This window comes from Dermacentor andersoni, chromosome 10 (assembly GCF_023375885.2).
Source record: "Dermacentor andersoni chromosome 10, qqDerAnde1_hic_scaffold, whole genome shotgun sequence".
Lineage (NCBI taxonomy): Eukaryota > Metazoa > Arthropoda > Arachnida > Ixodida > Ixodidae > Dermacentor > Dermacentor andersoni.
In genome coordinates this window covers 133,533,889-133,550,250 of record NC_092823.1, presented here as the reverse complement: position 1 = coordinate 133,550,250, position 16,362 = coordinate 133,533,889, and the positions used below count along the sequence as shown (strand labels likewise).

General features: G+C 48.7%; 3 protein-coding genes across 4 annotated transcripts in view; 1 reads left to right on the top strand and 2 right to left on the bottom strand.

The window, feature by feature from the left end:
- The window catches only part of MTA1-like (metastasis associated 1-like), a 31,664-nt gene extending 18,160 nt beyond the window's left edge, over window positions 1–13,504 (bottom strand). Inside the window, exons 1-5 of the mRNA XM_050192847.3 lie at window positions 13,318–13,504; window positions 10,708–10,775; window positions 8,675–9,600; window positions 8,416–8,492; window positions 4,408–4,524 (exon numbers count right to left, since the gene is read on the bottom strand). Of these exons, the coding sequence (XP_050048804.1) occupies window positions 4,408–4,524; window positions 8,416–8,492; window positions 8,675–9,600; window positions 10,708–10,775; window positions 13,318–13,345 (1,216 nt within the window). The 5' untranslated portion in view covers window positions 13,346–13,504. The remainder of the gene's footprint in view (window positions 1–4,407; window positions 4,525–8,415; window positions 8,493–8,674; window positions 9,601–10,707; window positions 10,776–13,317) is intronic.
- Window positions 13,505–13,604: 100 nt separating this feature from the next.
- LOC126545122 (uncharacterized) lies at window positions 13,605–15,271 on the top strand. The gene is made up of 2 exons (XM_050192846.2): window positions 13,605–14,566; window positions 14,934–15,271. The coding sequence occupies exons 1-2, from the start codon at window positions 14,052–14,054 to the stop codon at window positions 15,130–15,132; spliced, it is 714 nt and encodes a 237-aa protein (XP_050048803.1). The 5' UTR covers window positions 13,605–14,051; the 3' UTR covers window positions 15,133–15,271.
- A 389-nt stretch (window positions 15,272–15,660) lies between these two features.
- LOC126545093 (uncharacterized) overlaps window positions 15,661–16,362 on the bottom strand; it is an 80,787-nt gene continuing 80,085 nt past the window's right edge. For both annotated transcript variants that reach the window (XM_055078238.2, XM_055078239.2), the window contains 3 exons: window positions 16,284–16,344; window positions 16,112–16,221; window positions 15,661–16,051 (listed from right to left, as the gene is read on the bottom strand). In XM_055078238.2, the coding sequence (XP_054934213.1) occupies window positions 15,911–16,051; window positions 16,112–16,221; window positions 16,284–16,344 (312 nt within the window). In that variant the 3' untranslated portion in view covers window positions 15,661–15,910. The remainder of the gene's footprint in view (window positions 16,052–16,111; window positions 16,222–16,283; window positions 16,345–16,362) is intronic.

Here is a 16,362-nt window from a genome sequence, read left to right as displayed (position 1 = left end):
CACGCTGGCTATGTTCATCGCCGCACTTCCGCCTCCGGCGGAGTTTCCGGAGCGGCGCCATTTTGTTTGTTTGTTTGTGCAGGCCACGTTTTGGCTAGCGTGGTGTGTGGTTGTCTGTTGTGTCAAGTGTGCTCTGCGACGCTAGGCCTAGGTGCTTCGACGCTCGTGTGCGAACTCCACTGTTCGCAACTTGAGGATTTCGCTTGCCTTCGATGGCGCCCACTCCGTCTTCGTCGTCCTCGCCGATGGCATCGAAGCGCGGAAAGCAGTACCGTCGGACGACCTGATCAACGACCTCCGCTCTGCTGGGGTTTCCATACCCACGGAAATAACTTTTGAACAGTTTGTTGACGCTGACAACGAGCTCGACTTCCGCGCAGAACTGACTGACGAGGAAATAGTCCGTCGGGTTGTGGGGGATTCAGAAGACTCCGATGTTGAAAATGAGGAGCCAATGCCTGCGCCACCTACAGGCGCCGAGTTGACGCGAGCACTGTTGACTCTTTCATCGGTGTACAGTGCTGACATGACCCTTGCTCAGATCGAGGCGAATATGATCGCATGCAACCGGAACGCCGTCAAAACAACAATGAACAAGTTCAAGCCACTGCAGCAATAACACCGCCTGCCCGACGATGCACATGTACATAATAAACCGGCAGTCGGCTGCAGACAGAGTTTTTGAACGCCTCTTTTTATAGCCACTTCACTGATGCTGTGGCAGGGTTTCGGAAGCCTGTTACTTCGCTCTTTACCTCTAGATCTGAGAAAAAAATAAAAAGGGTACGTTTTTTTGCATGCATTCTTTTTTTCGGACTGCCTGAATTTTCGGACGTTTTTACGTTCCCTAGAGGGTCCGAAAAATCGGTCGTTGACTGTAAATGAATCCACGGCAGCGATAAGCAGACATAATCTGTACGGAACTGCTCGAGCACACGACGGTACGCGCCGTGATGTACGAACTGCTCGAGCACACGATCGTACGCGCCGCGACGGCAGCGGTCTTTCGACATGCTGCCAAACGGCGGGCCTCCTGCAATCTTTGTTGACTGCATGCCGCTAAACTGATGCAATGGATATGAGCTCGCACGTACGGGCGAATCGCGCTGTAGCGCGAGCTTGTGCGCTGCTCGCTTGATGTAGCTTTTAATGACAGCGCTCGAACATCGATGTGCTGCAATCAATACTGCCTTGCTGTGCTGCCTCAACGTGCTGGCTTGAGATCAAGGATGAGCACATTTAACTCTCTTAACCTTTCCTGCTCGTAGTGGAGTAGTGAATTGTCATCGAATGAGCCCGACCATTTGTGCCCATTTGCACACACTTCACCACTTCGCATCGGTCAAATTGTTAATTGTCGCTGTGGCCGGGTCTCGAATCGTGAATTACCAGCCATGCCTGCTGCTATGTCCGTCTGCTGTCGGGACTGTAGGTGCAAAAGACCGAAATTTCGAACGCAGATAATCAAGCAAGCTTCAAGACAGGCGAAGCAGTCAGCATGGCACGAAGTTTCGCTTACTCAGCGCGACGAACTGCAGCTATGCAGCGCGCCCGACGCCCCACTTCGTGAGGCCTTGAAGGAAAAAGCTAGAATCTGATGTTGGGATTCAGGCCTTCTTGTTCATGGCAGCCCACGACGCAGAAGTAATGACGGTGACGCCTTTTCGAGGCTGGGCTAGGTCTCTCCGGATCGGCATCACAGATTCCTTCTGCTCCCAGCATTACGTCCCACGGCACACGGAGAGTCCGTTTTCGTTAAACTATAGGCTGCGGCGAGCTCGCAGCGTGGTCGGCGTGATCTGTGAGAAGTGACGAGCCTTTTCGCACTCGCAACAGGGCATAAAAAAGTGCGAATCGACGCAAAACTTGGCCTAGAAACGTGCTTCGCCACAGCCAGGACTTAATACGACCCAAGCTGGTACGACCCAGATGTCATTTCCCGCACCGCCACCAGGCGCCGCTACTATACCTCAAACTCCAGCGCAAGACGCCCATAAGCTGGTACTTCATTCTATGACGCAAACTTCGACGCTCGTCGCAATGGACCCTGACACCGACAGATTGGCTCGCGATGGTGGGCTCAACTTCAGCGATTTGAGCACTGACGAGCGCGACGTGCTGCTGAGGGCTCGCACTGCCGGCGTCGTTGCGTACTACGACGGTGGCCTCGACACCGGCTCTGCGGAGCGGGAAAGCAACGAGGGCTTCTCATGACATCACATGGACGTGGCATTCTCGCTGCTTGTTCCAAATGAAAGTGTCGCGAGCCAGCAGAACCCTCACAGCACGACGCGATAACCAAACTACTGAAACTCCAAAGCGTGCACGGCGCAGAGTCGAGCGCGCAGAGTCGAGCGAAAACGAAACTTTTCGAACACCCATATTACTGAAGGGTAACGTCAAAATGTTATTTTTTCTTAGAATCGAATAGATGTAGACAAGTAGCATTTTTTTCGTCTTATAATCGAATGAAATGATATTTTTAATACGAGTAGTTGAGTATTAGTAACACAAATTATGAGGAGTGCTTTCGTCATCGGGCTAGTACCGGAATGTCGCTGGGGGGTCTCAAATCGTGTCATGCATTTACTTCAATTTCTCGGTTACTAAAGCTCTGTTCGCGATTATATTGATGCCTTAGACGTTCTAGAACATTGCTCTACCACTTTAACTTGAGTTTCTGGTAACCTTTAGTGTCCCTTTAAAAAATCAGGTGTTATGGTATTCAATGAAAACAGCGAACATACACTGACAATACAGGGCCAGGAAATACCACACGTATAGGAATATAAACACCTTGGTATACGGATAAACGAAGGCAATAGATATATATGGAAACACAGGAAAGAACAATAACAGTAACGGGGAAGAGAAATGCGGCCATAATTAAACACAGAGCAATATGGGGATACAATAGGCACGCGGTGCTCCAGGGTATCTGGAAAGGTGTGATGATTCCAGGACTTACATTTGGAAATGCGGGTGTTTGCTTGAAGTGAGGGGTACAATCAGGACTCGGCAACTTAAGGTCAGTGGGACGCCTCGCATTGGGAGCTCACGGGAAGACTACAACTGGAGCTGTGCAGGGTGATATGGGCTGGAGAAGCTTTAAAGCAAGTGTGAGGGAAGCTCACAGTAAAATTAATTATTAAGAACGACTGAGGAATATGGAAGAAAGTACCTAAATGAGCTGAGAGAGTGCTTAAGTATTTGTACAGGAATAACATTGATTCACAGTGGAGGAAAAGAACTACATACGAAGCTTACCAGCAAGTATGCGGCCTGTATGGTGAGCAACACAGCAATGAAGAACGTGAAGCGGAAACCCAGAGAGGCTGAGACAATCTCATGGGTGGCGGCAATAGAAAAGAAATCTGCCATGAGTAACTACTTAAAGAGGGAAAAACGAAATCGGGAAAGAAACAGCTTATGATAACTCAAAGGGAAGCTCATTACTTTTCGAAGCGAGATCAGGATGCCTTAGAACACGCACTTATAAAGCGAGATATAAGAAGGAAGAAGAAGCATGTGCTTGCTGTGGTAAAGCTACGGAAACGATGGTGCATGTTGTATTAGAATGTGAAGCTATGTGCCTAGCGGTCGATTTAGGAATCAGTGGTTTCCTTGAAGCCCTTGGTTTCAGCGAGAGCAGGGGAAAAGTAAACATGGCTGCAATAGAGATTAGTAAAAGGCGACTGGAAAATTGGCGGAAGAAAAGTATGGAAACAACAAACAACAGAGGCATACAAAAACAAAGTTCACAATAGGGGTTCAGAAACATTGGTTATGGGACTTAATCGTGCTTTTCTTTCTTTTTTAACATAGGTAGGACATTAGGCAATAAAATAAAAGCTTGGTGGAGCAACCCATCGCCCCGTTCCAAATGGCACGCTCTTAACATCCATCCATCCATCCATCGTCAATCGATCTTTTCCTTGAAATTTGTTTTTCGGGATGCTTGATTATTCTTTTTGGGCCTTCTCCATGTATGAAAAATTGGTCGGCGACTATATCAGGTGCATGCAAGGCATTGATTGGTACAGCAATGATGATGTGAGCACGTCAAGGAAGATGCCTGCAGCAAAATTTGAGCCAGTTTCAGTGCATAGGCATACATATTATGCCTGCGGTTATGCTCAGCCAGTTCAATGATGCACATGTAACGTGTAAGGAGAGAAAGTGGGCTTCTTGAAACATCCATGATTTGTGAAAACAGCTCTGTACAACCTGTAAGTAAGCAGCTCCATTAGGTTCTTTCACCTCTACAAGCTAGGCATGTCCTACTGTTTCTAGCACATTGCAGCTGCCAAAGCAGCGGTTGGTTCTAGTCTAAGCTGGCACAGATACAACATTCGAATAGAGCCAATAGCAGTTCCAAGTCTAAAACAGTACATGTGCAGAGCTCACCCAGTCTGGTGGGATATTTGAGGCCGCCAAACTTCTTCCAGTAGGTCCAGCAGGACTGGCACAGACGGCACTGCATGTGTGCAGGTCCCCACGCATACCATTGGGCCGAGTTCATGGCTGCAACGATAAGTAGCGCTGATTGCATCAGCAAGCTTGACAGAAAAGCAAAAACAGAAGTTCACGCCACCTTCACGGTTATATACGTCGCTCACCTAGCACACCAACATTGACAACTGTGATGCTGACAACTTCACAACACTGTGACAGAGTTCTGCATGTGCATCAGAGCTTACGTGACCTCCCAGACACACTCGAACCTTGTTATAATGAAGATGAAGGGAGAGCTGAAATTACTGCATCATATAGAGTATTGTGCTTTACCGCAGTATATGGCCAATGGAGCACACAACTTTAAACATGCTAAGACTACAGCTCCATGGCCTGACAAACGCAACCGTGTATGCGATGAAAATTTAATAAAACAACAGCAAAAGAACCTCCGGGTATGAAACACAGAACTTTTTAGCACCTGATGCGGCAGCCTTTACGATGGCCTCCTTATGTTGTAATGTGATGGCTGTTCACTTCTCTTTCTATTTGGCTAGCTCAAATTGTCGAGAAACTGGCAAAACGGCAGCGCAGTTGAAGGAAACAGCTAGCATGTTGCGATGCGAATGAAGCTTGTTGTGTTCGAGAATGTGGCACACAACATGGTGCACCAACTACACAGCTGGGACAATATTCTTGGGTGACCTCCATGACTTTCGAAGATAGTTTCACTTCTGCTACATCATGCAAACCTGTCAAAAGTATAATGGCTGACAGCAGGCTATTGCCACCGTGTGAAGGTAGCGATCTTGGTCCAGTGCCAGAACTACTGTTGGTTGTACACGTGCACGCATTTGGCATGTGAAAGTCACTATTTTCCAAAAGTAATTGCCTCAGCACACAACACCAATGCAATCTCAGAGGTCACGCTGTGCTGTGCCAGCCTGCGCGGCACATCACAGAGAGAGAGCAAAGTGGAGGCACTGGTTTTTCGCATGCCATGTACAAGTAGCACCATCTATATGTGTTACGGCGCAGCTAGCTGACTTGCGAGATTGCAATCTCGAAAGGCCTGCCTGCACGTCTAGCTTCGCCAGCTATGCACCGCAACACGAGAGGTAAGTGCTATGATGAGCCGTCGTTTGAGGGCGGCCATCGTGCGCAGCCACTATGTGCGCGGCAGCGAAGACGACCACTGTTGCTTAATGGCGCATTCGACACGGGAATTTTCAACTGCCACACCGACCACGTGATGAACCTGGCAGGAAGCGATATGCTCTGTGCACAATGGTTGGTATGTTTTGGTTTTCGAAGGTGAATCTGGTTCGCTATTTCCATTGGCAGGACAATGTTACAAATACCTGGAACTCTATGGGAATTTCAAGGGACATAGGTTGTGTCCAAAGAACGACAGAAAGCTGAGCTAGTTGGTAAGGATTCATTATGCAAAAAGGTGAGGCGTGCAGACAGGACACATGAGAAGTGGCGTTCGTGTTGTCCACTTCTATTCTCTTGTGTCCTGTCTGCACGCCTCACCTTGTTCTGCCCAAATCCGCACCCCATAAGGCAACACCCTCTAGATTTAAAACGGATATTTTATTAAAGGGACACTAAAGGTTACCAGAAACTCAAGTTAAAGTGGTAGAGCAATGTTCTAGAACGTCTAAGGCGTCAATTTAATCGCGAACAGAGCTTTAGTAACCGAGAAATTGAGGTAAATGCATGACACGATTTGAGACCCCCCAGCGACATTCCGGTACTAGCCCGATGACGAAAGGACTCCTCATAATTTGTGTTACTAATACTCAACTACTCGTATTAAAAATATAATTTCATTCGATTATAAGACGGAAAAAAATGCTACTTGTCTACGTCTATTCGACTCTAAGAAAAAATAACATTTTGACGTTACCCTTCAGTAATATCGGTGTTCGAAAGGTTTCGTTTTCGCTCGACTCTGCGCGCTCGACTCTGCGCCGCGCACGCTTTGGAGTTTCAGTACTTTCGTTATCGTGTCGTGCTGTGAGGGTTCTGCTGGCTCGCGACACTTTCATTTGGAACAAGCAGCGAGAATGCCACGTCCATGTGATGTCGTGGGAAGCCCTCGTTGCTTTCCCGCTCCGGAGAGCCGGTGTCGAGGCCGCCGTCATAGTACGCAACGACGCCGGCAGTGCGAGCCCTCAGCAGCAGGTCGCGCTCGTCGGTGCTCAAATCGCTGAAGTTGAGCCCACCATCGCGAGCCAATCTGTCGGTGTCAGGGTCCATTGCGACGAGCGTCGAAGTTTGCGCCATAGAATGAAGTACCAGCTTATGGGCGTCTTGCGCTGGAGTTTGAGGTACAGTAGCGGCGCCTGGTGGCGGTGCGGGAAACGACATCTGGGTCGCGCCAGCTTGGGTCGTATTGAGCCCTGGCTGTGGCGAAGCACGTTTTTAGGCCGAGTTTTGCGTCGATTCGCACTTTTTTATGCCCTGTTGCGAGTGCGAAAAGGCTCGTCACTTCTCACAGATCACGCCGACCACGCTGCGAGCTCGCCGCAGCGAAAACGGACTCGCCGTGTGCCGTGGGACGTAATTCGTTTCTCCTTCCGCTAGCCACCATACTCCCGCTTTCGCTCTGCTGTCGGCTCTGTCTTGGCTCTGTTTCTGGCCGCGCGTTTGCGTTTTGCGCAGAAAAGCCGTAGCGCCGTCTGCGGACGCCGTTCTACTCACCGTTGGCGCAACGTCACTATGAGACCATGATGTCAGTACTCCTCGATCGGAGGGCGGGCGATTTGAACTGCGCTAGCGGTACGCGGACGCTTCAGAACGCATTTTCTCTTAAAATAAGTCTCTCCTTGGCACGAAACAAGCGTTTCGAGGTTTCTGTGATGGTATTTCAACAGTCCACGTTGACTTAATAGTAACCTTTAGTGTCCCTTTAAAGGCTTCACTTTTGGATGGTTGTATATGAAGAAGCAATTTCGAGAGCCGGAAATACGCCATAAGACGTCAAGTTTTGGACATCACTTATTGAATTTACTTCGTTACATTTCATTGTATGCCACTTTGTTATAACAAGGTTCGAGTGGTGTTCCGCTGTTGTAACAGTATGTCACATGTTGTAATTTCAAAAGTCATGCTTTTAAATGTCGCAGTTCACCCTCACATACATAGAGCACACACATGCACAAGTTGAAATGGCATTCGGCATGCTTAAGGTACACACAATACTGCAACATACTTTTCTTGGATGCAACATTTGGCACTGAAACACTGCTGTGCAATGCAGTTTTATGAAACACAAAGCAGGCATTGATCTGTGGTAGCATGCTTGGCTAGCATTCAGAATAGCATATTGAGGGTCAGGGAGTAGAAGTGAAAACTGGGAAAGTTGGTAAATGTTGCACATCTTACAAAAACAGCGTGAACTACACAACACAGAGAAAGAGGAAAAGGGGCGAGGTGATTTTAATTTTTTTTTTCCCGGCCTGTGGCTGATATCGGTTACTTCAGTGCTGTACATTGATTTGCGCAAGGCTGCTGGAAAAAAAAAAAAGGAAAGTGTGAAAGACAAACAAAATTGAGAACGAACAGCAGAAAAGAGAGAATCTGAGTGCTTCAGGTGATGACTGTGACACTAAAGTATCACTCAAGTACTGAGCCAATCCCCTTCTCGTTAATGACATAATAGCTTTTCTTGGGCCAGTATACCTCCAAATAATTAATTGTTGGGCTAGTTGGTGTTGCACTGCTGATCAGGAAAATCAGCACAACAAAAAGACAATGCACACAAGAAAAAAAGGCAAAGACCAAGCACTTGTCTCTGTCTTCCCTTCCTTGTGCGTTGTGTTTCTGTCGCGCTGATTTTCCTCAGCAGTATACCTTTGTTTCATGTGTCCACAGGCCAGGCACAATATGCTTGCGAGGGACAGCCCCAGCAGAGCAATAAAAGTGAGAGCAGGTTCAGTGGAGCACACTCACTGTAGCAGCTCTCGCAGGGGCGGCCGCCAGCTGTGGCTCCTTCGGGTCCTCCAAGGACACCCGTAGCTTTGTTGTTGCTGCACAAAGTTGCATCATTTGCAAATTTGCAAAACACTGGCTAAAGCCCTCTTGCAGTGCCAAGCAACTGTAGTGGACTGACAAGCAGGGTGAGGTAACATAGGTCCATGCTGCAGGAAGGGGTAGAGAAGAGCCACAGGACTGGCGTGCAGATGAGGGGTGCTTAGAGGAGAGCACTCACTAGTTTGGGATGTAGACCTGCTTGAGCTTGCTCTCAGCTTCAACGGCCTTCACTCGCTTCTGCTGCACGTATCGGTCGGTGGTCTTCCACATGTAGTAGTACTCGACAATGTTCTTGAGGCTCTTCCAGGGCAGAAAGTCCTGGCGGATGTCTGCAAAGTCCTTGCCGTACTTCTCAAGGGCCTCCTCAAAGAGGTTGGCCTCTGAGGCCGACCACTCCTCCATCTCATCGCGGCAGAGCACGGGCCCGCCAGGAGGCACCAGGGCCGCCACCGCCCGCGCCAGGTCGTAGCCCGTGCGATGCAGCAGCTCCATGGCGTGCAGCAGCGTCACGTCTCGTGAGGCCGCCGCCGCACTCATGTGGAGGCTGGGCTGCTTCACGGAGCTCGAGCAGTCGAGGGCACGTGCAAATGTGCCCACTGACCGGCACACGATGAGGAACTGGTCCAGCTGCCGGTCGGAGAGACCGTGTGACGGGATGTACACCAGCGTCTCTAGCTGAGCACTGTCTCTGTCGTCAGCCCCTTCGCCTGTTTCAGCGGGCAGCCCTGTCCAGGGAGGCACTTCTGCCTGGTAGCGCTGGCCCACGCGGATTTCACCTCTGTCGGCCAGCAAACTCTTCTGCTGGGGGTCGTAGACGAGGGCGTAGAAGAAGGCATCCTCCTTGTTGAGGTAAGAGAGCAACGACTCGGTCTCGTTGAGCAGGGTGACAGAGCATTTGCCCCGGATGTGGGTGGCTGGCAGAGTCTCCACCTGTCGTGACAGGAACAGCTCGCGGTGGCGGAGCTGGTGACGCTCCTTCTCTGTCAGCTGCTCAGCCTCTCGCTCTTGCTCTTCCTCGAGGGCGCCCACTAATGGCTTCTCTAGCGACAGATCCCGCCGGCGGTAATAGCACATCACCTTGGCCTCCACATTCCCGTTGGCAGTCTGCAAGGATTGAAACAAGCCCATCGTGGTTAGTTCTGCTGTTATGATTGGCTCGGTACAGTCAACTCTGGCTTTGCACATATGCTTAATCAGTCATTGTAAATTTTCCTAATCATTGATAAACCATCACAGGCACTTAACCAGTGCCCACTCCTGTGGCCACTCCACCTTCAGCAGACAGGATGCAGTAAGGAAAGAGGTGGGCATAAAGGCACTTTGGAAATATTAGCTTTCTCCTTCAGCAAAGTGCAAGCAAGGTTCAAAAGTCCACTGCACTGAAGAAACACCGAAAACAACCTTTGCCTTATAGATATAGAATTGACTACAACTACATAGATGAGAAAGTGACACTACATTACTCGCATTTCGATGGGGGCGAAATTCGATAACACCCGTGTACTTAGATTTAGGTGCTCAATGAAGAACCCCAGGTGGTCGAAATTACCAGAGTCCTGCACTACAGCGTGCCTCATAATCAGAAAGTGGTCTTGGGATGTGAAACCCCTTAATTTTTTTTGACACTACATTACTGTTTTATGGATAGGAATGATGGGAAGAGGGTGCTTTAGAGCGACATCTTTCTTGAAGAACCAGCCAAGATGCAGACAGGAGCATTCTGATCAAGGTTTCCATGTAAGCAGGCCATGCAGCATCCAGCACAAAAGACACACTGACACGACCAGCACAAACAGGTTCATGAAACCACTCTATGGCAGTAAAAATCATTTCATACCCCATCACATGGGGTCCTTTCAATCGTCATCAAGCCTAATCAAGAGCGAATTTCTAAGTAGCAATTGGCTCTTTTGCACAAGCTACAGAGGGGAGCAAATTGCAGTATGTAAATTTTATTTTTGTTGGGCTATATTGCAATCGAAAGCACCCCAAGGGACTGGGGCATTACTTTCTGCATTATTTTTTATGAGCCCCACACACAGCTGTACTAGGAACATAACTTATCCAAGGATTATGTAGACTGCTAGCTTATTTAGTATTTTTTGTAGTGAAGCTAGCAAGGTGCTCAGGTGCCAAAAAATAATGGCTGTCACACCACGTCTTGAACTCTAGTCTTTGTGTCTAGTCACGAAATGCGAAACTGAGGCTTACTTTAACAAGTTCCTCGATCCTCCTGATTTGAAAGGGAGCAGTGGACGAAGTCTCGAAGAAGACATAGTCTGCAAAGAGATGGTAGAACTGAATGTGTCAGGTTGCATGCAAGAGGCAAGAAAAGCTAACAAGGGCAGCAGTGCACAAATGTACCCACAAAGCCTTAGTATAATAAAGTCCAGCTTAGATGGCAGTCAACAATTTAAAAAAAGAAAAATGCTGACCATAATGCTTGTCTTTTACATGAACGCCACTGCTTCACAGACTTGGAGCAGAATGACGTTTCAACTTACTGATAGTACACATAAAAAAGCCCATTTTACAACAGTTTTTTGTTTCATATGTGCAATATTGCATGCTACTTGCTTCTTCAAAACAAGGTAAGCAACCACAGTGCCAAGCTTAACAATTTCACTTTTTCAGCTCTTGCAAAGAAATCTTGCCGTACAGTTGTAGAATACTTGTACACAGAATCAATATAAGCATGCATAACTCACTTGCTTGAAAACATGTCTATTTCACTTTTTTCATGCACAGAACTAAGAGACCCTTAGCATTTTTAAAACCATGATTGGGCACCACTTGATGGAACACCTGTTAATACTTCAACTGAGGCATAATCACGTCTGAACAGCCCCAAGTAGAAATAACAGCATCCCTTCCAACTGCTGTAAAAATTGAGTTCTAAACCTGCAGGGTGGCCCGTTACTTTTCCTCACAGGGTAAACTGTTCACCCTTATTTAGAGTGTTCAGCTGTAGCACATTCAGGCAAGCATTTTTGCCTAGAGCTTTGATTATACTTAGAGGCTTTGAAAAGTTGGACACACCTGTCCAAACCTATGCCTAGCAAAATCCTGCACAGAAAAAGCTGCCAATCATGACACAACCACCTAAATATGCTGTTACCAAGCACTGCCAGAGATGAAGCTGAGGACAGTACAGAAGACGACAACACTCGCTGATGTCGCGGGGGCTGGTTTCCATCTTGTATGCCTTGCAGGCTAGTGGACACGTAAATACTGTAAATATATTTAAACCTCTCTTCTCACCCTAATCATTTTAGTAAAGGTTGTGGGCTCTCCCAGACGCACGACGGATTTGTGAAGCGGGCGCTCCTTATCTGCATCGGCAATGCCAGCTCACAGCAAGAATGCTTTAGGCATGTCGCCACCAGCGCTGACCATCATCCTGGCACAACTGGGCGACTCTGGCACCTTTTCCAGGACGGATAACACTGTCGTTAAAGATTGGCTTCTACTAAACAAACGGGTGAGCGCGAGCAATCACTCAGACTAGACCACCACGCTCGCTAACCTGATCTTTTACCTTGTGGTAACAGCACGCGTCTGGTTTGAGACCCACGAAGAGGAACTCACCAGCTGGGACTTGTGCAAACAAAAGCTCACCATTTGTTTCAGCAAGCCTCTTGCCCACCGGCGTGCCAAGCGGCAAGACCTTGTGTGTCAACCGCCTTATCATCTACAGCAAGTAGTGTGTTTTCAAGTAGAACATACAACGAGAGTGGGCAGCCACCATGTGGCATGTTTGGTCATCTCGTCACTAGACCACAGTGGTGTCAAATGTGTTGTTTCGATGGTCACAGAGGGCTATTGCTCTTAAACTTGTGAAGCACATCCACGAACACAAAAACAACTGAACATTTACTCTACACATGGGTATGGCTGCAAATTACATTAACTGAGGACTGACCCCAGCAAAAATTAGCACTCAATGACTGTCAATACTGCATGGGTGACACATAAATTAAAACACGTCTGCCTTAACACCGCTAGTGAACCACACACTTTCTATTGAACCACACTTTATGTAGTTACTGAGTTGTACTACTGTCACGCTTGCCAAGGCATGGTCATCAGGGCATATATATTATAAAATATTCAGCAGCTACCATAAGTGGATGCCAGTGGTAGGCTACTGCAGAAGTTTCCCTTAGCTCAGAAGCATTTTTTCTTTCCTGAGTGCGAAAGAGCCTCACGAAGTCTAATGGCAGCAGCACTTAATTAGTACTGAAAGTTCTCGTCATCCTAGTTACTAGTTAATTTGGCTTATGCACCTTTCATTCGTTCTCGATAGAAGCGGCTATCCGGTACTCCTTGCATAGTGACACCAAAAGTAACACGCTACTCGGTTCTTAAGCAAGACGTCAGCATTATTTACAAAGGTATTTTATTAGGCTGCATCTTTTGTTTTCGTGCTAATTGTTATTATAATGGCTTCGTTAGATGTATTTCAGTAAGGAAACGCGGGCAGAGTTACGAAGCTACGACATTCCAGACGAGAGCTTTATCAAGCGATTGTTGTAGCGGCCCAAGATCGTTAAAGGCAACTCTAAACGATGAAGCAGACCTCGGTACGCACCACACGTCCGGCATTTGACGCGCCGGCATCGCAAAAGACGCCAAAACTAAGGATAGTGCTTTCTGCGCTACTGTTGCGTATTCAAGCAAAAATGCGACAGACTGGAACAATCTTTCCTTCAACTTCCATAACGCAGCATGTATTTCACGTTCACAAATACGCAGACTGCATAAAATTGCTGCCGATTAACCCTAACTAGCGAGATACCCAATCGCCGGCAAGTCACATACCTCCAACACGGTACATGTTGGCAGCCATGGTGGGCGACTACAAATCGCTGGTCACAGCAGAAGAGTTGTAGATGAAGCCGTGGTAGTGGAAATTGAGGCATGCATTCCTATTTTCAACTTTTCACGAGTTTACAGGCACGGACGCCGCGCGACCGGCGCCATTTTGGACGCTCAGTGCCAGTAGAAAGCAGCGGCGCCTAACCAGCGCTAATGTTTCACGATATCCCGTATATTCACAAAATGTACACTTTATTCACAAATATCCCGTATATTCACAAATGTACAATGATCTGACCGACATGCTATAGCATGTTGTGGCTACGATTAGCGGCTCAAGGCATTTTTTGAGCACGGGCTACGCAGGCTACGTATGGCTTCAAGATCGCCTTTGTGCGGCTTCGTGATCTCTGAAACAACCGAATCAAGCCGAAGCCAAAGCTCTGTGGTATTGGCGTGGCTTTGGTAGCTGCGGCGCCTGCGCGCCACATTCCCGCTAAAGCTTTGATTATCGTTTGAAACGCGAGACGCTAACAATTTCAGTTATTTAGGTGGAAGTCGGCGTTGCAGAGACGACGAATGGACTTTCGCAACGACGAGACGTGCACGCGTACCCTACATAAAAGTGCTGTTACTTGTGAAGTGCTAATGCCCGAAGGTCGTAGCCGGTTGCTTCCCGCGTGATACATCTCGGCGACGCAACGTAAGCAAATGGAATAAACTGACGCTGTGGCAGTATGTCCTCGCAAGATCAAGACGAGTGCAGCAACAGTTGCAGAGCTGCGGACGCATCTTCGGAGGACAACGAGTTCGTACAGGCGATCAAAATTGAAGGCTCTCGCTATTTCCTCCACACCGTAGCAAAGCCCTCCGCCGCAAAGCCGACGGAGTACGAGCTCGTACTTGGCGACGGTCATCGTTGTTTCAGCGGCCACGTGCAGGTCCCCGATGGGTCAGAAGAGACGGCGCGTGCATTCGACGCAGCGCTCACCTCAGGCGGTCGCGATTTCGTCTACCGTCTCAAGCCGGCCGGCGAAGAGCAAGCTCGCTTCTCGTGGCTGCGACGGGTGTCGCACGGAATGCTGTCCCGAATAAACGAAACGCTGCTGCGGCGCGACGACGACGGTAGCCCCAGGTTGCTCGAGGCTGCACTGCGCATCGTGGAACAGCGCGACGCGAACCTGGCCCGACTGCGCGACGAGCTCCAGAGGACGCAGGCCGAGCAGGCGCGGACACTGGAAGCCCTGCAAAGGTACCAGCTGACGTCGTTCAAGCGTTCTTGCGGTCTATTACACCCGCTCGAGCAGGAGGCCGACCTCGCGTTTGTGTTCTTTGGTACACTGGGAGGAAACTGCGCCGAGTAAAGGGGAGGGAAAATAGCTACGATGGTTGACGACGAGAACCGTAGTAGTGGCACGTGAACACTTGTCGCAGCCTTGAGTTACCACTCCCCTATATCTAAAGAACGCGCGCACGCGAAGTTTTATCAGTCACCCCGTCGCGCAATACAGGCATATTACGCGTTTAAGGCGAGATATCATCCGGAGAGCATTACACGCCAAGGTTTTGCCAAAGCGTTTCGAACCGAACGCTGGTACCATTCGCGGATACCATTGCAGGAGCGTGCGCCTCAAGGAGGAATTGGAAACCGAGCTGTACGCAAAGTTCAGCCTGGTGCTCAACGCGAAGAAGCGCTTCATCCGCGACCGGACCACGACAGGACAGACCGCCGCAGTGGACGAAGCCACTGCCAGCACCTCTGCCAGCCCGCCGGCGTCCGTGCCCGATCTACTGGACCGGCTAGTGTCAGGACAGTGAGGCATCACTATATGATGCTATGGCCACTAAGTATGTGACCCATCCTTGTGCGGCTGCCTGCAGCCATTGTGGTGCCTGTGCTAGCATTGTGAATTTCACACGCATCAAACAATATGCATAAAATACTGCACATTTTGAAGTTATGAATTCTGTGTTCCTGTAGTATGAAGCTAACTTGAGCTTTATCAGCTGTACAATGCTGCATGCAGCATAACTTCTGGTAAGCACACTGCATCCCACACACTACATGCAGAGCCTCATTTGAGACACACATCGGATAGCCCAACAACCCTTCACAAATTTGCTGCGCAATATATATAAGCACTGACTTGTAGGAGACTGGCAAGGCAGACTGGCTTTAATCAGGTGGAAACACAAAACTAGGATGGCTGTCACAAGGCTGCTGTATGTGCTTTCTGGCAGCAGTCCAATATGTGCACAGATTACACCACAGTATGCTCAACCTTCATGGTGAACATGAACAAGGTGGCGTCACACTTGTGCCAGGTATTCAGTAAACCTCACAACTTCTGAAGGGCATCATTTAATAACTTTGCTGTAACAGTATGGAAGAGCAAGCACTGCAACGATTGTCCCGTCAACAGCTGCTTCACTGGTGTTTTCCACCTGAGGGAGATTGCTCCAAGTGTCTTCCATGCTGGGCACGAGCATGCACAAAGATGAAACCTTTGTCGAGAATGAAACGGGCACGCACAACACAAGTGACCATGTGCTTTTTCTTTTTTCTTTCGGATGAGTGAAGAGGAAGGCGGGTGATTCAGATGTACTTGGTCCGTGTGAGTGCTTTCTCAGCATGGGTAGGGTCTGTGAATTTGGACCAGTCTGTCTGGCCCACAACAAAGCCAATGTCCCGCATACGCTTCTGTTGTTTACTCTCCTCTATGTCAGCCCACCGCACCTGCATAAAGACATCTCGTGAACAACGCTGCCAGGTGAGGCAAATGACATCAGCACTCACTCGTTTTTTGCCCGGCTCACTATGTCGTTCCTCATAGTCATCGGGCAACTGTAGATAGTCATCCATGGAGGTGTGTTTAAGCTTCTGGCTACTCAGGCCATCCAGCTTTACTGCAAGAAGAGGACAGCGTCAGTGTCGCAAGGTAGCGTTGACTTCGCAGCAATGCACTTACAGAGTCGCTCTCCGCTGCTTGTAGTGTCTGTCATCAGCTCCCACCGGCTCGGCTTGTGGACCTGTGCAAATACTCGGGT